Below are 21,427 nucleotides of genomic sequence, written 5' to 3'. Positions count from 1 at the left end.
TTGAAAATAGCAATTTAAAGAATTTTACAATGCAGACAATTCTATAATTTTCCTGTAGGCTCTGATCATGATAGTTAACACTGGTTGTATGGCTTCCTGCATCTTCCAGAAAGGGTCACTGTGATGAAATGATTGAAAGGATGGGATATCAGAGAGCAGAGAAACAAAAACAAAAACCAAACAAACAAAAAAAGGGCATAAAAACAAGCACAAATAACAACAAAAGTCACATACGCTTCCAATTCCTGTTTCATCTTCGTGAATTCCTCCTTTGTCATAGATCCTTCTCCTTCTCCAAGTTTCTGCAGTTTCTCCCTTGAGGCATCAAAATCAGGTCTTGGTGGTGCTGGAGGGATCTGTCACAGAATAAAATCACTAGTTTTGTTCTGACTGTGCCATGCAGCAGGAGGATCTTAGTTCCCAAAAAGGGATATATCCCACGCCTCCTGCAGTGAAAGCACAGTCTTAACCACTGGACCGTCAGGGAAGTCCCCTAAACCACTAGTTTTAAAGATTTTTATTTCTCTCAGTATTTGCACTATCGCCACCACAAAAAGTTCTCCCTTGAGCTGGCCCGCTGTTCTAACAGCGTCTCCCACTCTAATAAACTTTACTTCCCTCTCAAAAAAAAAAGACTCCTGTCCGATAGAGCTAAAGACATCCTGAATGAATGAGGAATATCCTAATTAAGGTTAGAGAAGTTGATTAAGTCTAGAAATTAAGATTCGTGAAGTCCTTAACACCAAGGAAGAAACAGAGCGCAGCACTATCTTCTGGTATCAGATCAGCAGCACCCAAACTTTAGGAAGAGGATACGTCAAGGCTGTATACTGTCACCCTGCTTATTTAACTTATATGCAGAGTACATCATGAGAAACACTGGGCTGGAAGAAGCACAAGCTGGAATCAAGATTGCTGGGAGAAATATCAATAACCTCAGATATGTAGATGAGACCTTATGGCAGAAAGTGAAGAACTAATGAGCCTCTTGATGAAAGTGAAAGAAGAGAGTGAAAAAGCTGGCCTAAAGCTCAACATTCAGAAAACTAAGATCATGGAATCCAGTCCAATCACTTCACGGCAAATAGAGGGGGAAACAGTGTAAACAGTGGCTGACTTTATTTTTCCGGGTTCCAAAATCACTGCAGATGGTGATTGCAGCCATGAAATTAAAAGATGCTTACTCCTTGGAAGGAAAGTTATGACCAACCTAGACAGCATATTAAAAAGCAGAGACATTACTTTGTCAACAAAGGTCTGTCTAGTCAAGGCTATGGTTTTTTTCCAGTGGTCATGTATGGATGTGAGAGTTGGACTATAAAGAAAGCTGAACGCTGAAGAATTGATTCTTTTGAACTGTGGTGTTGGAGAAGACTCTTGAGAGTTCCTTGGACAGCAAGAAGGAGATCCAACCAGTCCATCCTAAAATAAATCAGTCCTGGGTGTTTACTGAAGGACTGATGTTGAAGCTGAAACTCCAATACTTTGGCCACCTCATGTGAAGAGTTGACTCATTGGAAAAGACCCTGGTGCTGGGAAAGATTGAAGGCGGGAGGAGGAGACGACAGAGGATGAAATGGTTGGATGGCATCACTGACTCAATGGACATGAGTTTGGGTAAACTCCGGAAGTTGGTGATGGACAGGGAGGCCTGGCGTGCTGCGGTTCATGGGGTCGCAAAGAGTCGGACATGACTGAGCAACTGAACTGAACTGAACCCACTCTTTAGTCTGTAGACTCCTATGTGACAACCTAGAGCTCTCAAATGTATATGCACATAAGCTCTAAGTACACACTAATTAAATGTGTTGCAAATATGCATGCTATTTTTCCAAAGTATGTACATGGTATGATTGGAGTGTACCAGAGGCAGAAAGCACTGACTCAACTACAAGAGAATAAGGCACAGACGAATGACTAACCTCCCCCTAGTCTCCCACAGTGAGGGGGAAAGTAAGCACTTACCCTAAATAAAAATACAAGGTCTGAAAGAGATGTATCACTCAAGGGAATGATATAAGAAAAAAAAAATCGATCTTAGAGGAAGAGCCTGCAAGTAAGAACTGTGAAGGGGAAATGATGGAAAGCAAAGATAGCAAGTTAGCAGAAGGAAAGGTGAGTAGGGGGAAGTTAAAACAGCAACGACCAGAAGAAAAGGACTATATCAAGGAAAGCAACAGAGAAGGGAGCACCCGGTACAGACTGGCACATGTTCATTGCTGCCCACACACGACATCTACTGTGTGCCAGGCGTGATGCTGGGCGACCAGCACATAAATAAGGCATGGTCTTGATCTTTGAGGACGGTTTAATCTATGAGAAAAAAGTAGTAAGAAAATAACACCATACAAGAAGGTGAGGGGGAAAAGGGTGGAAACAGGAGAGCTTCCAGGCTAGTAAACACACTGACATGCTGGGAAAATGGAAGGTGGTACATCCTGGCAAGGGCATGAGGGTTCTGTGCCAACCCTTCACCCCAATATCTCATCCTATGCATCTCTTCCACTGGGCTGTTCCTCAGTTGTTTTCTTTATAAAAACTGGCAATTAACAACAACAAAAGCACTGCCTCTTGTGCACCAAACTGGAGTTGTAGAAAGAAAAAAAAAAAATGCAAATGACTGAGAGTAAGGGCCACAAGGATAAAGATGGAATCAGGTCAGGATGATTTCAAGGAAATCAAATGAAACAGTTCCAGAAATCTGAGTGTGGTCAACAGCTGAGGCACACCAGGTGCATATTCACATTAGATATTCTCTCAGGAGCCCTTCAACTCTAAACATCTGTCTACCTAGTGGTTCAAAACCAATATGGTCTGTAACACCTCCTTAGTTATTACCCCCCAGGACAACAAGCTCATTTCAATTCTAATAAACAGTAAGAATTTAAGTTTATATGAGGGAGCGTTACATATCGATATTGCCACACTCCCAAACAAGACAACTTGGGATAAAAGGTGGCAGTCAATTATGTTTCAGTCAATTTTTTAAAAAATTACATCAGTTCACTTGAAGTGTTGAATAAGATTTCCACACATAATGAAGTATCCAAAAAGCTCCTAGAAAATAGGATTAAAATGGAACCTCAATACTTACAATGTAACCTGCATAGTCTTCATTTTCAATGAAGGAATCGTGAAGCCAGATAAATTCTTCATGTTGTCGAACAACAGAAAACTCGTTCTGTTTAAAATTTGGCAATGAGCTCTGCAAACACAGAGATTCTCTCAAATGAAAATTAAGATTAGACTATATAAGCTTCTACGAACATTTTATACCTTATTTTCTAAACTTAGTCTTTAATGAAAAATAAGCAGCAGTGAATTATATATAAACTAAAATACAATTTCTAATTATGCTAAAAACCAAAATTCTAGTCATATTACATATGTAACAGCACAATAATTAAAATAAGTAAAAAGTAAGTAAGTAAGTAAAAAAATCCCGTTTACCTTTGTGTGAACAGTGAATTTTACTTTGTCTCTCTCACTCAGAGCATCAGAAATGTCCACCTGCAGAGCAGCATCACTCTGAAGATCTACATTTATTGCTTTAAGCTAGAAAAAAATAATACCTCAGTGAAAACACTATAGGTTTTTATGCAAATTCATTCTTCTCCTAGACAATAAGAAGTGCAAAAACAAAAAACTAAAATAGCGAATCTTAGATCTAACAAGTATGCAAGTTCATTTAATCTATCTTTTTTTGGGGGGCGGTGCTTTGGGTATCAATTTTCATTCTACACCTTTCAACTATCTTTTGTATGAGTCAATGTGCTAACTATGATTTACTATAGTTTCACCCAAAAAGTAAACTATTTTCCAAAAAGATGGTCTTTTACAAGTTCAAGTGTCCTAAAATTAAGAAACGTATCTACCTTTAAGAATAAGAAAGATAATAAAAAGAATAACGGCCAATCATTTAAATTTTATTGCTTATTTTAATTCAGGAATATATAATAAAATTAATGCAGTTAAACATATTATATATATGCAAAGTGCTAAGAAAAATGCTAACAAATAATAATTAACTCCTGTGATATGTATTAAATTTTACTCTATAGCTTCAGTACATTAAAAGAATTGGGTATATTCCCTATTTAGTGCTTCTATTTACTCATCTACGAGAAGACTTCACTCATAATTCTAACCGCAATTTTACTCATTCTTAAATATCACTCATTTTTCTTCCCTTTTAAACAGATTAACATTCTAATATCTTAGGGTAATTTGGAGATTTACAAAAGAAGCAAATACACTAAAAGATAAAATCAAGTCTTAGCCAGATGCAAAGATACGAAATATTAAAAATCTAACTAATTAGCCTGCTTCCAACACTCTAGCTGTACAAGCAGGACTGCCTTTGGAATCTTCCCGAATCATTAGGGCTTCAAATTTCAATCATGATGCAAATGGAAAAAATGCTAGAAGCAAAACTGTTCACTCTATGATCTCAATTATATTTTTTAAAAATGCACACATAAAATTATTATGTATAGGAAATACAACAAAATGTGAGTTGCAGTGGATTTTCTTCTATGTTCTTTTATTCTCCCAACTTTCCACAATATGCATGAATTACTTTTATAAAATTGGAAAAAAGCCTCTAAGAAATTTTGTGACTTATTAAAAAGATGATTTTTGTGAAGTTTCTCATTAAATAGAGTTGTTTATTAGTAATGAAAGTAAAATGCTATTTCACTTTTGCACTACTGGTTCTATATTGAGTAGACGTATTTTTAAAAAATAAATAACATTACAATCTAACTTAACAATCACAGAAGAAATGAATCATTATTTAAAATGCATGATACTATCTATGATGGCCTTTAACAAAAACTTTATTGGTAACTTTAATAAGTTTATACTGAATTTAAATTTCAACCAGCAATCATATTTTTAAGTTAACACTATAAACTTACATAAAAATGTTTTAAAAATCACTATTGTACTCTGCTACATGTAGCCATTGTCTGATAAAAGAAATTAAAGGCTGTCCTGGATTACAAAGAAATTTTCTTTTTCATTTTCCAATTACCTTCATTGCTTCCACAATACTGGAAACATTAGAGTCTCTGTTCTTTGGTTTTCTTGCTTTTATTTAGTCTTATCAGGTCTTCAAACTGTTTCCTACCTCTTCTCTAACCTCTTACCTTAATTCTAATTTAAGAAATCTGTTTCCTTATTTCTTTTTATTCATATTGAGGCCACTCTTAAGATGTTTATTGTGGTCGGCTGAATTAGAGCTCTCCCAAAGACATCCACGTCCAAATCCCTGTGGATGTGACCTCATATGGTAAAAACAACAACAAAAAAGATGTGGAGTTTATCCTGGATTACCCAGGTGGGCCCTAAATACAATTACATGTATCTTTATAAGAGGGAGATTGGACACAGACAAAAGGAGAGAAAGCAACTTAACTAAGGAGGCAGAGATTAGAGTGGTAAAGCCACAAGCCAAGGAGTGCAGGCGGCCGCGAGAGAGCTGGAAGAGACAAGTAACTAACTCTTCGCTAGAGCCTCAGGGAGCGTGGCCCTGCCAACACCTTGATTTCAGCTCAGTGATACTGATTTCAGACTTCTGGCCTGCAGAATTGTGAGAGAATAAAACTCTGTTGTATTAACCCATCACGTTTGTGGTAACTTGTTACAGCAGCCCCAGGAAACTAATAAATTTGTCTTATGGATTTTGGAATAGCAATCTTGGCAGTCCTTCATTAATGTCTCCCTGCCTGGTCTAGCATTTCTCAGACACAACTGGCAAGATCAGCTTGGATGCTTATTAAAAAACACAGAATCCTATGTGCTATCACAGACGTATCAAAACAATTTTCAGAATAAGCCTTAAAAACCACATGAGGGAACGCTAGTCTAGATTTTCCAGACTGTCTTTACATTCTGTCAAAACTTTGTCTCAGTTGCTAATATTTTCTTTTTAATGATTACATAAAAACATTTTGCCAGACTTCATATCTCTAAGTACATTTTAATTTTCAGGTTTATTTTTTTAACCACTGCACTATTAATCTGGAAACACACCTTTCAGGATTTCTACATATGAACAGCTGTTATTTATTCTTCCAATTAAAGATTATTTCAAATTATTAACATATTTCTCTGTCTTCTATTTCAGTATCCTTTTATACCACAACCACTATTTCCCTTTTTTTGCTTTGTTTTGTCTGACAGTAAACACTTGGCTTTTTAAAATTGCAACTCATCAATAAAAGTATTTCTATATACAAAAAAGTATACCTCTATTACACATTCCTATATTCCTATATATCACTTTTGGTCTTGTACTCTATTTTTTTAGGTACAGTTTACATATAATGAAATGCAGATTTTAAGGATATAACTTGAAAAGTTTTAACAAATAAGTAGATCATACCCTTGTAATCATCACCATAATCAGGATATGGTACATTTCCATCAGTCCCAGAAGTTCCCTCTACTTCTTTCTAACCTTTCTATAAATTCTCTTCTTGTATGCTTTACTAAAGCACCCCATATAATAGCCTTAATAGCTATTAATTCAACCTGCCATTTGCTTCTTTCATTCTTTTAACAGCTGAGTTCTAGAACTGATCTCAGGAAAATGTACATGAATTACAAATGTGGTCACAGCAAAATGCTGATGGTAAGATTCTGATTCTTCCTCTTTACATCTCATAAGTTCAGCTAAGTATCAGCAGAAGCATTCATTTTGATAGTGGATGTTCCTATGGTCAGTTCCCATATACACGTCAGACTACAATTTTTTTCCATTTCCTGGGCCTATGGAGAAGGATTATTTTGTCTGAACACAAGATTTGTTTCACACACATAAGGGTTTGCCAGCCAATAAAATCATCTCCCACATCAATACAAAACTCTCTGAAAGATAATCTGGATGGATAAACAAGGTCCCACTGTATAGCACAGGGAACTGTATTCAATATCCTAGGATAAGCCACAATGGAAAAGAATTAAAAAAAAAAAAGAATGTTTGTATGTGTAAGGGCTTCCCTGATAGCTCAGTTGGTAAAGAATCCACCTGCCCCAGTTCGATTCCTGGGTCAGGAAGATCTGCTGGAGAAGGGATAGGCTATCCACTCCAGTATTCTGGCCTGGAGAATCCCATGGACTGTATAGTCCATAGGGTCCCAAAGAATGGGACACAGCTGAGCTATTTTCACTACTATATATGTATAACCGAGTCACTTTGCTGTATTGCAGGGGTGGACACAACACTGTTAATCAACTATACTTCAATTTAAAAAAATTTAAAAAGAAAGATAATCTGATACCATATTTCATCAATTGCAGATGCATATTTTCCACATTTTAATGTATCTGAAATAAGGATGCCCTGTAATTGATGACAAATTAATAGTTTAGTTGGCTGTATTTTTTTCTTAGTGGTACATGTAAGAAAATATATCTTCCAATCAACTGCACCTTAGATTTAATAAAATATCGTATTGTAAATTTAGTGGGGTTTTTTTTCTTTCTTTCTTTTCTTGGCCCTGTTGTGCAGTTTGCAGGATCTTAGTTCCTCAACTAGAGATGGAACCCCACCCCATGCAGTGGAATCACAGAGTCCTAACCCTGGACTGCAGGGAACTTCTGTAAATTTAGTGCTAATTAGACACAATGTACACAGATTTTTGCCTGGAGAAGGAAATGGCAACCCACTCCAGTATCCTTGCCTGGAAAATCCCATGGACAGAGGAGCCTGGCAGGCTACATTCCATGGGGTCACAAAGAGCTGGACACGACTGAGTGACCTCACACATACACACACGCACAGATTTTGCAAGCAGACTATCTTCTTGGTTTAGAGAAAAATAAGTAATTTTAGGTAGCTTTTATTAAGGGGAGGAGTGAAGCAAACAACTGTGATTTATTAACATTTAACTGTGTGCAACTAGTCAGGTCAGTTTGAGGATATTCTAATTAGACTACACTCATCAGTTTAATCCTAATCTGGGTCAATAAACTTTGTACTTTCTTTTGTCAAACACTTACTAGGTTAAACACTTGTGTCATGGTCAAGAGAAAGCCCAGGCAGAGGAAATGGATTAAGCAACATAAATACACTATCCTTAGAAATATAAAGACACTGCCCTACAGCTAATAGATTAATTCTTCATGTATAATTAGTAAAGGCAACATTCACTACTAGTTTAGTACATTGATGTGTTTACACATTAAAGTATCTACTTTATGACACTCCTAAAAAACTATCTTTTTTCAGAAAAGTAAATACATGTACAGAGATAGATTGATGGGAGGAGGAGGAAGAAGGGAGCAAAGTAACTGACTTTTGTATTGCCACAGCTTCCCAACCAGTCTCTTGCTTCTGTCCTCTTTCCTCTTCAATCTACATTCCATACAGGGCCACTGGAACGATACCACTAAACTAGAACTCATTCCCCTGCTCAAAACCTAAGGGGTTCTCCCTTGGAGAAAAGCCTAGTCCTTACAATGAGCCCCCAGGCCCTATTCTTCTGGCTCAATGCAGCCCTGAAAGAAAGGTGCAAACCATAATAGTGCTAAGAAACTATTTCTAGAGAATTATAGTATAATCAGTGAAAAACCCCATGAGATAGACAGAAATTCTGGTTCTGGCCAAAATTTAAATCTATTTTACTCCTAGTCCAGTTAGGATTTAAAAAAAAAAAAATTATTATTATTTTTTTTTTAACTTGAAGTACTGTTGATTTACAACCAGTTATAATTTTGGAGATGGTGAGGGATAGGTAGGCCTGGTGTGCTGCAGTCCATGGGGTCGCAAAGAGTTGGACACGATTTAGTGACTGAACAACAACAAGTAATTCTGGAAGTCCTGTAATGAATTATTTCCATTATTATACCCAGTATACTCAGCAGTCAAATCAATGGTTGATATACATACACCTTCTGGAAACTAGATTTCATCTACCATACCAGAAATAAGTCACTTGATGTCACTCCAATACCTTTCTCACCGGTCTTGTCAACTCTCACTGCTCTTTGCCATACCTGACTTGCAAACTCCCACCTGGAAGATCAATTCAATCAACATTTTTTGCTTTCTGAGCTGAGTGTGGCTAGAGAAAAGTCACAACTGTTTGTTGCACTTGTCCACTACAAATTACTGGTCTCAAAACTGCATTAGATCCTTAAAATCACTCACAGTCCTAGGCCGATCTGCTCAGCTCCCCTTCTGACTCCCTGAGCAACTACTCCAAACCTTTCCTGTCTCAAGCCTCAGCCACATTTCCACCCCTATGCTCAATAAGGGACACTGCCTCCCACATCTCCAAAAAATAAACACCAGCAGCTGTTACCCCTTCAGACCCATCAATAAATCTTTCTACAAATAGATTTGGACTCAATGCCTCTGCTTTCTCAGAAGACATGGTGTCCTACAGAGAGCTGAGCTTTCTGGCCACCTGAGCACATAACCTTCCTGTCTGCTCTAGCACTGCTCTTCTAGTCAAATTAAGCCTGGTCTCACAAAACCTCCACACAGTGAGGACCTAATTTCCAAATCCAATACTTTGCAGTCTTCTTGACCTCTCTTCGGTCTTTTGCCTTGATGATCATTCTGACCCTTTCCCTTAAAACTCTCAGCTTCTGGGAATGCTTCTCATTCTCTTCCTGCCCATCTCAGCCCCGTCAATTAGTCCATTTTCTCCCCCTGGCATGTGAATCTTGTTTCCTCTGGGTATCTAGCCTTCATAACCTCAGCCATTCTTGACTAATAACTCCTGAATTTATACCTTCAACTTACATCTCTTATTCTAAGTTCCCAATCATAATTTCAAGTTACCAACTAGATACATCCATCTGGATGTATCTATTGTTTAGGGTTTATGTATTTATTGCTTAATACTTATTAAACCACCGAGCGCCTTCAGTATGCCAACCGCTGCCGGAGGTGCTAGGGTGAAAAGACACAATCTTTGTCCTTTCAGATCTTAGTTTGTGGTTTTGGGGGAAAGAGTTTAGGCACTTCAAATCTAGCATATCTGAAAACCAAACCTATTATCCACCTTCTAACTCTCCTCTCCTCTCCTATATTCCTCATCTCCTTCTCCTCTGCCCAGCCCATGTATTTCTTAAGCCACTATGCCCTGTCCATTCTGTCTCCTAGACATCTCTTTGCTATGTCCTCTCCTTCATCCCTTTTCCCACTGCATGGCCTTAGTTCTACCTTTAACATTTCTCATCTGGACTGCCACAATGGCCTGGTAACTGCTTTCTGCAAGAAAAGCATCTTCCACACTGGAGTCATCTACAATGCTATATGTCCTTCCCAGCTAAGAACCCTCAGGACTTTCCACTGGCTGGATTTTTTATCATTATGCACTTTATCTGTACTACCAGTATTTACTCCTGCCTCCAATGAGAACCAGTGCTGCAGGTGGAACCAAATGACTTATCTACACATGTTATCTTCTCTGCTGACTAGCCCTCCCCTTCCCTAACAGCCTACACAATTTCTGATCAACATTTAAGGTTTAGCTCCTTTAGGAGACAGCACCACAGTTAACGGGATTCCCTGGTGGCTCAGCGGTGAAGAATAGACCTGCAATGCAAGAAATGCAGGTTTGATCCCTGGGTCAGAAAGATCCCCTGGAGAAGGAATTGGCAAACCACACCGGTATTCCTGCCTGGAGAATCCCATGCACAGAGGAATCTGGTGGGCTACAGTCCATGGGGTCACAAAACAGTTGGATGTGACAGCCCAGGACCCATAGTTAGATTCCCTCTGAGTTTGAATCTATTTCCTACTGGCTGTAGGAATCTGGGCAAGTTACTGTCTAAACCTGACTTTTCCTTTCCAAAGTAGGAATAACAGAAGCAGTTACTTCACAAGGATTTGAGAAGTGAGTTAATATATGGAAAGTCCCTGGCATGCAGCAGATGCTTCAGCAGTGCGTAGCTATCGTTACGTCATCACCCTCCTTGGGACTCCCTCAGCACTTCACCCTAAGTCCCATACTACACTGCCATGGTCCCAGCTTTCTCTTCTTCCTCTGCCAACATTCAACTTATCCTTTGCTAACAAAATCTATGTGACATTTTTATCTGAAATAACTATCAATAAATGTGAAATGTACTCAAGCTAAATGCTGAGAAGGTACAAAAGAAAATGTAGACATCTGGGCCAAGTCTTAAAAGATAAGCCAAATTTCATGTGGAAAAAAAGAGGTGAAGGGAAAAAACCACTCCATAACATTGACAAGCATGCATAAAACAGACATTAGAAAGGGCAGACGTGCTTGACAAATAGTCTAGAATATGCCTACAGTGTGTGTGTTGGGGAGGGGGTGTCTGCCGGGCCATCTTGAGAATGAAGTCGGCCAGAAAGGATGATGAACGGTATTCAACGCTAGCATAAGGAGTTTAGACCTTACTGCAAAAAGAACTGGGTCCAAGTAAGTGCTTGTGACTACTGGTGCCATACGATTCAATCACTTCAGTTAGATAAACTAGCAGTCATGTGAAGTCTGGACTGGAAAACAGAGACACCAGAGACAGAGACCAATAACAGATACTGCTACAAGCCAGGCAAGAGATGGCAGGGACCTCAACTGAGGTAAACAAAAGATGGGCTAAACAATATTTCTGAGGTGAAATTATCTGGCCTTGATGATTGTTCTGGTATGGGGATGAAGGATATGATTCAGAGGCTTCTTGGCCTGCAGGAATGGAAATGATATTAATGAAGATAAGAAATACAGAGGGAGGAGCAAGGCGAGGAGTCCAGGACAGGTGTAGTTCCTCCACCTGAAGTAATTCTGAAAACAATAAACATATTATTTAGAATTCAAATCAAATGCTAACAGAACTATGCCATCATGCTGGCACCTACTGCTCTATTTAACAAGGACGTCAGAGCAAAATGTGTCCAGTTCAAAGGGCTCATTTGTTTACTAAATAATATGTTACTGTCCTGCCTTTGGGAAAGAAAAAAATACCCTATTATGTAGAGGTGTAACCAAAGAGATTAAACGTGACCAATATTTTCAATGCTGTGTATTCTTAAAGTCTGCTTTTTATGTTTCTCATGAAACAGTATTTTCTTAAAGCTCTAAGATTCTCTTCTGCTCCAAATATCATAATGAAAATTCAAGGCTGCTTATAAATGTATTTAAAAATACTGTCTTTAATTTTGCTTGCTTACTGCTTTGAATGAAGTGCTTACATTATTATTTTTGAATCTGTGATGTTCCCCTCTGCAATTTGTATCAAACAGGTATTTCATGCTTTCTCTTTATCAAGACTTTCTTAAAAGGCTGAACAAGACAATCTGAACTAAAAGTGCAATGCCTAAAAGTTCTACTAATCTATTTCTATGAAGACAAACACAATATAAGGAAATTTAAACAGGCCTGCAATTTCTCTTCCTGAAATGAGGAAATAGCAGGATAACTTTGTGCAGCCATAATCAAACTTCATGTACAACAGAATCTTCTTGTTAACAAAGTAATTTTCTTCCCTCCCCATCTCAAGAGACTGATTTACTAGACAGAGGGCCCAGAACCTTTGACTTTAGTTTTTCAAACACCCCAGGTGATTCTGATGCAAGTGTTTCAAGGAGACTGAGAAATATGTGCACTGGCTTTGATGTCAGCTACATGGTTTAAAGTCCACCTCTCCGACTCACTGACTATGTGACTTCAGACCATTTACTTAGTTTCCCTGAGGTTCAGATTTCTCCTCTGTAAAAGGGGATACTAAAAGCTTCACAAGAATGATGAGAAGATACAAGGAAACAGTGCTTACACACTGCTAACACACTCTCCAGCTGCGGCTATTACTAGGATACACCTAGTTCCACAGGACAAAAATAGGGAAGAACTGGACATTTAGACATATTCATCATGACATTCTAAATGCTTTCAAATTCATGGTAATGTTTGTTGGGTTTTTTTTTTTTTTTTCCATTTCACATTAAAATTTTCATCTGCAAAATTCTGTAAGAATCTCCTGGTCACCCATGCCTTTCATCTCACTCTGCCTTTAATCTGCAATACATGAAAAGTTTCTGGACACATTACTTAAGAGGTTCCAGTTTGATAAGCAAATCTCATCAAAGCCATAAGGCTTGGAACACAAATATTCACCAGAAAATACTCTATTTTTCACATCAACATAAATACTCAAAAAATTAATACTTTTACTGGACATTAGGTTTTACAAGCTAGCAAATCCTGTTTGCTTTTCCTGTTTTGTGTAAACAGAGAAATGTATTAACTCCTCATCTATAAAAGTATACTGCACCCTTTGCATCTTTCTTACCATGTTAAAGCTTTATAAAGGTCATCAGTTAATACTATCTTATCTTTAATTTTTAAAAAAGGGAATAAAATCTTAGAAGAGTATTTTATCTTCTGCCAAAACTCGACTAACAGACGTGTCTCTCACATTATCAAAGATAAACAAGTAAAAGCAAAACAGCAAAGTAAAGCTCAGGCTGTTAAATGTGAAGGAACCATGGAACGCTGCTGAGTTGCAATCATGTATCAGTATCTTTCAAGTGCTCGCTTGTACAAGGCACTATACAGATTACCACCCTTCAGCCAAGGTAAATGGGGGCAGAGTGGAAGGGAGGAATCACAGTTCTGAAGGCCGTTTCTGAAGGGAACTGCAGTTTGCCTCAAATCACCACCAAGGGGTCTCCGCAAAAGATGTGTCTTTTGGACATTAGGAAAAGTAAAGGTTCTGTGGGCTACCAGCACTTTGCAAAATCTCGTAGGATACTGATAAGACCCGGCGACTGTAAAATCCCTTGCAAAAGGATAATTTACAACAAGCCAGCACTACAACATTTTAGAGAGAGAGGAGGGTGGGCGGAGACGGGTTCGAGAGGTCCCCAAGGGGAAATTCAGGGTGCGGGCAGGAAGGTCGGACAATGGGTCTCATAGCCCCCGACTTGGGGCGGGGGGCGGGGACTGTCCAGCTCCGGCTTCCCCCTCCACTTCCCCACCTGCACCCGGAGCGGGCGGGGAAGGCGGTCCCCCGCAGGGTCGGAGCCGGGGCGGAGGGCCGAGAGCGGCCGCGGGTCCCCGGGAAATCAGAACCGCACGGCCCAAGGGAAGAAGGGCGGCAGGAGGGCGGGGCGCAGTGCGGCGAGGAAACCGAAAGGAGGCCGGCGAGGAGCGGGTGCCGCGCGGCGGGGGACCCCCCTCCGGTAACCCACCCCAGGGCCAAGGCGAAGGAGGGGGTCCCGCGAGCCAGAAGAAGGCAGAACTTACTCCGCGGTCCTCCTCCGAGAGGAAGTCGGGGCCGTCGTCCAGGCCTTCCTGCGGGGTCGGCGGGGCCCGGCGCGCCGGGGAGAGAGGATGGAGCGGGGGAGACACAAAGGGAGACGTTAGTGCCCGGCCGGCGCGGCCCCCGCGCCCGCCCCGCGCCCGCCGCCCCCACCGCGCGCCCTGGGCTCGGCGCCGCGAACACCCACCATCATGGCTGCTCCGAGACGAGGGCCAGCGCAGGCGCGCACCGCACCGCGGGCCGGAGGGAGCCGGCGGCGGCGGCGGCTGCAGGCGGGCGGGGCGGGGCCGGCGGCGGGGCCTCGGAGCAGCTCCGCCCCGCCCCGCCCCTCCCGCCCCGACGCGGGGGGCCGGGGTCTGAGAGCGCGGAAGAAGGAGTCAGTGCCCTCCGCCCAAGGTCGTAGCATCCTAGGCCGAGAGCGCCCAGGCCCAGGCGCACGTGTCTGGAGACCGCTCGCGGCTGGCCGGTTCAGACCCGGGAAGGGCCGAAGGGCCACCCGGGGAGCTGTCCAGTTCCCTTTCCCTGAGGGCTGTAGCGAAAACCAAGCAAGTGCCCTCCGGGAGCCCCAAGAAACCTCTAGTTTTTGTATGGTGCCACACGATAATTAATCACAATTAATATTTTGCCCGTGGATGTTGTGGGAACCAAGGCTCTTTACACAGTCATTGGTCAGGGGCTGTAATAAAGCTTTTATTGCTGGCAAGGTAATAACTACCTCAGGGTGTGGGGCACTAATAGTTGAGCACTATATAAATGAGCTGTACACTCTACTAGAGTATTCCTTTTCTTTATACCAAGAACTGTCCCAAAGCCCACTCTACCTGTCCAGTTCTATAGCACCAGGTGTCCACAGGCACTTGAAACAAGACAAAATCATTCCTTACCCCCTGCTCCACTTCTTGTGTTACACAGAAGTGCACACACGTGTACAGACAAAAAAAGCAATCCTGCGCTTCCATTCAGTTTATGGCATCAGCATGTTCAGATGTTCAGGCCAGAAACCTCAAAGTCCCATTCAAGTCCTTCCTTCCTCTCCCTCAGTCCTCACACCATTTAGTAACCAAAGCCCATTACATCTATAGTTGATTATCTGCCATTACCTCTTACATTGGTCTCCTTCCTCCTTCCAACTCCCTTCCACAACAGTTACCCTCAGCATCTCTTGTCTGGCCTGTTTTTTAAAAACCATTTTTAAAAATTGAAGTAGAGCCCCTAGTGTATAGCATGGGCTTCCCTGGTAGCTCAGCTGGTAAAGAATCTGCCTGCCAATGCAGGAGACATGGGTTCCTTCCCTGGGTTGGGAAGATCCCCTGGAGGAGGAAATGGCAACCTACTCCAGTATTCTTGCCTGGGAAATCCCATAGCAGAGGAAACTGGCGGGCTACAGTTCAGTTCAGTTCAGTTCAGTGGCTCAGTCATGTCCAACTCTTTGTGACCCCATGGACTGCAGCACGCCAGGCCTCCCTGTCCATCACCAACTCCCAGAGCTTACTCAAACTCATGTCCATAGAGTCGGTGATGCCATCCAACCATTTCATCCTCTGTTGTCCCCTTCTCCTCCCACCTTCAATCTTTCCCAGCATCAGGGTCTTTTCAAGTGAGTCAGCTCTTCGCATCAGGTGGCCAAAGTATTGGGGCTTCAGCTTCAACATCAGTCCTTCCAATGAATATTCAGGACTGATTTCCTTTAGAATGGACTGGTTGGGTCTTCTTGCAGAAGAGTCTTCTCCAACATCACAGTTGAAGAGCATCAATTCTTTGGCGCTCAGCGTTCTTTATAGTCCAACTCTCACATCCAAACCTGACCACTGGCTACAGTTCATGGGGTGACAGAGTAGCACACAGTTGAGCAACTGATCATGAGCGCATACTGCACAAGAGGTCCTTGTGTTTATCTGCTTTATACATAGCAGTGCGTATATGTTAATCCCAAACTCCATATTTCTCTCTCCCCACCCTTGTCCGGCCCTTTGCAATACTCTCATAACTTCTCTTGCCATTCTATATATACCGCTGCCAGTTTTCCTCCTAAGACACAGATATTGATGATTATGTTACTACCCTGTTCAGTAATCTTCCCAGGTCTCCGTTATGTGAAGGTCCAGCTCTTCAGCCTGTGAGTCCCTATTTTGCCAGGCCCTCCCATCCTATCTTATTAAATTGAAGCTCTCAAAACAGTAATGGGTGTTTTTTGGGTTTGTTTTTTTTTTTTGGTCAGGTTCCACGACTTGCAGGATCTTAGTTACCCAACCAGGGATTGAACCTGTACCCTCTGCAGTGAAAGCACACAGTCCTAGCCACTGGACTGCCAGGGAATTTCTACAAAACAATAATGTTAAACTTTCAGACATTTTCATGAGAAATTGTAGGTTTCATTTTATGTGTAAGGAGAATTGAGGCATAGAAAGATTTAAGTTACTGCCCCAACAAGGGTTATTCTCCAACATGGGGTGGGGGGGGGGAATGACTTTATTTTTTGTTTGTTTCTTGTTTCCCAGTGCAATGTAATAACTACTAGGGTGGTGTTTTTCACTGGGAGTCATGAGGCATCATGTGGTGTCAGTGTAGTGTGATGAAATGTCAGAAGGAATGTCCCAGTAACTTGTTGCTGATAAAATGTGTCAGTATTTCCCAATAATTTGTTTTTGGTTTTAAGATAATGCCTATAAGGTTACACTTCTTATGTGGAGACAGAAGCAAGGAGCTACAATTAATGAGCTCAGGATTTGTACACAACTGGTAGGAGGGTGAGGTGTGTTCTTGTGGACAAAGATCAAGAAGTGCCACATAAGATGATTCCAAATGCCTCTGTATTAACCAAGGGTTTTAAATTTCAATAATTAAGCCAAGTCCAGGAACACTATACAGAAACACTGAAATTCTCAAATGCCAAAACTTTAAGATCACTAGTTCTGAAAAAAAACAAAAAGGCAGGATTTAAGTTATGAGTAACTGGGACTTTCCTGGTGGTCCAGTGGCTAGGAATCTGAGCTCCCAGTGCAGGGGGCCAGTGTTCGATTCCTGGTCAGGGAACTAGATTCCATATGCTGCAAACTAAGAGTTCATATGCCACAACTGGGATTTGGTGCAGCCAAATGAAAATAAAATTTTAAAACAAGATATAAGTAACCAACTAAAATGATCAACAAAGGCATATAGTAATTACTGTAGCTAAAATCAATAGCTGAAAACTCGCATGAATAGAGAACTCAATCTTGAAACAATAAAGTTGTTCATTAACATTTGAGCCTTCCTTTCTGAGCAAAGGTCTCAAGATATATTTTGTAAATGATAAAAAAAAAAGGAGTTATAAGTAACTGATACTAACAACTATCAAAAAGACAGATATAGAAGTTCAGGAATATGAAAAGAAATTAAGGTAGAAGTTTACATAACAGATTTTTTAACTACCTGTAAAATAAATCAAGAAGATATTAAAGCTAAACCCCTTTCTTAATACTTTTAACCAAATAATCAATCTTCATCTTGTTTTGATAGATTTCTATGAAATTACCTACTTTATATAAATTTCATGAGCAAATTATGTTGAATCACAATTTGATTACGTCACAGATTCAACAGGAAAGTAAAATGTTATAATTATGAACAATTTCCCAGTGGTGTGCTTAAGCAAAAGGCATGCATTGGGAGACTTCCCTGGTGGTATAGTGGCTAAGACTCAATGCAGGGGTTGTGGGTTGGATTCCTGGTCAGGAAACCAAGATCAAACATGCTTCATGATGTGGCCAAAAAAAGAGACATGCATTGGAAGATTTTAAAGGAGAGTAAGATTTCAGAGAATAATGAATGAGTTACCTTAAAATTCTGGAAATAAACAGTTGTATTGGTGTTGAACATTTTTTGTCAAACAAAAGTTTTGTTTTGTTTTGTTTTTCTAGAAGAAAAACTTTAAACATATGAAATAGTAATTGTTTAAGTTAGATGAAGAAGGGGCTTCCCTGGTGGCTCAGTAGTAAAGAATTTGCCTGCCAATTCAGGGGATCTGGGTTCAATCCCTGGTCAGGGAACTAGATCCCACATGCCACAACTAAGATCCAGCACAACCAAAAAATAAGTAAATAAAAGAATAAATTTAAGAAAAAAAAGCTTACTATCTGTTTCCTTCTAGGAGTTTTATGGTCTCAGGTCTTATATTTAAGTGTTTAATCCATTTTGAGTTAATTTTTTATATAGTGTAAGATAGCGGTCCACTTTCTTTCTTTTGCATGTGGCTATTTGGTTTTCCCAACACCATTTATTGAAGTGCCAGATATTAATTGATGTGTTTTTTAAGGAGAAAGTTTAGAAAATAAATTGAAGATTGTCTTTTCACACACATATATCTCGAAAAGTAGATTGTGATTGCCAAGGACTGAGGGATGGGGAAATAGGGAATGACTGATAAAGGGTATGTGGTTACATTTTTAGGGTGATGACAATGTTCTAAAATTAGTGGTTTTGGTTACACAAGGTGGATATACTAAAAACCATGGAATCATACACTTTAAAAGGGTGAATTTTATGGTATGTGAATTATTTCTCAATTTAAAGAAGAAAGAAAGAAGTGATTTGGGGAATTTCTTTTTTAGGATCCTACAAATGGTTTTTTTTTTTTAAGAATGATATTCCAAAAAGTCATAGAATTCTTTTGTGAAAAGATAGCTGCATCTTTGCATAAAGGGAAGATGAGTAATGTTTACAAATCCCAGGCCTTGCTTGGAAAACCTGTTGCTTCCCTACTGCTTTCATCTTTTGTTGTTGTTGTTTAGTTGCTAAGTTATGTCTGACTCTTTGCATTCATCTTTTTAGGAGTAGCTTATCCCTTTGCTTAAGATCTAAGAGTACCTGGGCAAGAACCATTTTTCCAGCAAAGACTAATGGGGTTAAACCCCAGGAATCCTGTGAACTGGCCTCAGCCCATGGCTATATCATGGGAGTCTCAAGAATGGAAACTTTCAGGAATCAGAAAACTCTCCAAGCTTCCCAAGCAAAAGGCCTAGAAATCCCTCCAAATGGCTGAGCCTGAGGCCCTGCTCCTCCTTCTGTCTGTCTCTTCAGAAGTGTTGCTTGGCCTCAGCTGGCACAAGAGTATCCAGACACATGAAGTTCTCCACTTTAGGAGTCAGTTTAGACACTGCACTCAGCAGGAATAAAATGACAGGTCCAGGAACCCTTCGCTTAGTGGTGCTGAACTTTCCCTCTCATTGTAGGAAATAGAATCAGACTGTGTCTGGCCCAGAAAGGGGAGCTGCCTAGATTTTAGTCTGTGCAGGTAATGCAAGACCGCCCCTGTTCTCACTGCCTGAAGTTACTTCCCTCTTCATCTGTGCCTCCCCAACCTTCCCATCCTTCATGATGGGCCCAGAAGTCGCCTCCACCACCGCCCCTTCTTTACCTGGAATAGTTAGGAAAGAACATGGGCTTTGGGGACAGTCTCCTGTCCAAATCTTGGCCCTGTATCGTGTAACTGTGGGTGAAGAAAGTTGTCTTTCTGAGCCTGTTTCCTTGCTTCGTAATATGGCAATGCTCACGTAGACTCTGGAGTTAGATGGGCTGAGTGTAAATCTCACCTTTGCCATTTGATTATCATGGAGCCTCAAACACTTTTATAAGCTATTTTTGTTCTTTGGTTTCTACATTAAAATGGGAATAATAGCACATACCCACATACCTATCTCAAAGTGGTTGAAGAGGTTTAAAATCTTAGAAAGCACACAGAAGAGTGCCTGGCTTACAGCAAAAGCTCAGATATTTGTTTCAATGCTATTGTCATCATTTGCTTAGAACTATCTGTCCACTCGAGAGATAGTGAGCCTCCAAAACCATGTTTAAGTCATGGACAGTAAATCCCTGGTCACAGACGACTGGGCCAGAGAAGGACATCTGACTAAAGCTGGCTGGGCCAATCAGATTCTTCTGCGTAAGGGTCTTAGAGACATGCGGCAACAGAGTTGGAAGCCCAGTCATGTTAATGGCAGGGCCTGTCAAAAGAGGCAGGCACCCCAGAATACTACTGAGGTTCCTAGAGTTGCTCTGACCCCAGTCCATTAAGATGCCTGATGGTTTACCTTACTTTTGTATCCAGTGAGATATTCCAGCTCTCTTCCAGTAACATCTTCTTTGGTTAAGCTTTTGCTTACTTGTAAGGAAAAGAAGTCTCAATGAATACAAATATATGTACTTTTGTACTGTTAGTTAATACAAGTGCATACATAAATAAAATTTAAAGTTTAAGAGCCATATTATTTGAGATTATGCCAACTGCTTTAATCGATAAACCTAAAACTTCAATGATGTAACCCTATATGATTTACTTCTAACTTAAGCAAAATGTATTTGGCAGTGGTGGGGGTTTGGGGGGGCTATTTTGAGAGTCTCAGCTACACGAAGATTGGTATTCAGGAACTCAGGCCTCCAATCCTGGGGTTCTACATCCCTTTTAAGACAGTCATGGTGGCCACAGAATTCAGAAAATCTGTAGACTTGAATGGGAAAAAATTTACATCTCTATTTTCTCCAGCCTTTACTGTAGGCAAAAAATCTCAGTACCCATGACTGCCGTGGAGACAACTCACAGATATTTTCATGTTATACTACAGTTGTTACAGAATCTCAAAATAATGTTTATGTTCACTACTATTTCAAAGTCAAGGTAGCTACTAGATCTAGTTATGTAATGTGTTAAAAAAAGAAAAAGCACATAAATTATTATATCACAGTTTTTAAAACAAACTCCAATACCTATATTTCAATGTGATTTGTTTTCTTTATAATCCTGTTTTATGCATGTAAAACATTATTCTGGAATTCCACAAAATTCCTGACCAGTTCTCCTCAAAAGTACCTGTCAAAGTCATGAAAACCAGGGAAGACCAAGACATTGTCACAGACTGAAGGAAGCTGAGGAGACATAACCACTAGAGAGACAATGTGGTATCCTGAATTAGATCTCAGAACAAAAAAGGGATATTAATGGAAAAACTGGTGAAATTGGAATAAATTCTGGAGTTTACTTAATAATACTGTAGCAATGCTGGCTTTGGCAAATGTACTGCAGTAATGTAAGATGATGACGTCAGAGGAAACTAGAACTGAGTGGACAGCATGTGGGAATTCTGCTATTGCAATGGACTGAATGTTCATATCCCCCAGATCCATATCCCGAGCCCCACGGTGATGG

The 21,427-nt window shown here is 40.4% G+C and overlaps 1 protein-coding gene across 1 annotated transcript in view; it reads right to left on the bottom strand.

The window, feature by feature from the left end:
* The window catches only part of SNX6 (sorting nexin 6), a 48,115-nt gene extending 33,447 nt beyond the window's left edge, over nucleotides 1-14,668 (bottom strand). Inside the window, exons 1-5 of the mRNA XM_043489887.1 lie at nucleotides 14,435-14,668; nucleotides 14,232-14,279; nucleotides 3,451-3,555; nucleotides 3,095-3,205; nucleotides 235-356 (exon numbers count right to left, since the gene is read on the bottom strand). Of these exons, the coding sequence (XP_043345822.1) occupies nucleotides 235-356; nucleotides 3,095-3,205; nucleotides 3,451-3,555; nucleotides 14,232-14,279; nucleotides 14,435-14,653 (605 nt within the window). The 5' untranslated portion in view covers nucleotides 14,654-14,668. The remainder of the gene's footprint in view (nucleotides 1-234; nucleotides 357-3,094; nucleotides 3,206-3,450; nucleotides 3,556-14,231; nucleotides 14,280-14,434) is intronic.
* Nucleotides 14,669-21,427: the final 6,759 nt, after the last annotated feature.

Source organism: Cervus canadensis, chromosome 17 (assembly GCF_019320065.1).
Source record: "Cervus canadensis isolate Bull #8, Minnesota chromosome 17, ASM1932006v1, whole genome shotgun sequence".
Taxonomy (NCBI): domain Eukaryota; kingdom Metazoa; phylum Chordata; class Mammalia; order Artiodactyla; family Cervidae; genus Cervus; species Cervus canadensis.
Note: the sequence above shows the minus strand (reverse complement) of the source record. Positions and strands in the feature narration are given on the sequence as shown.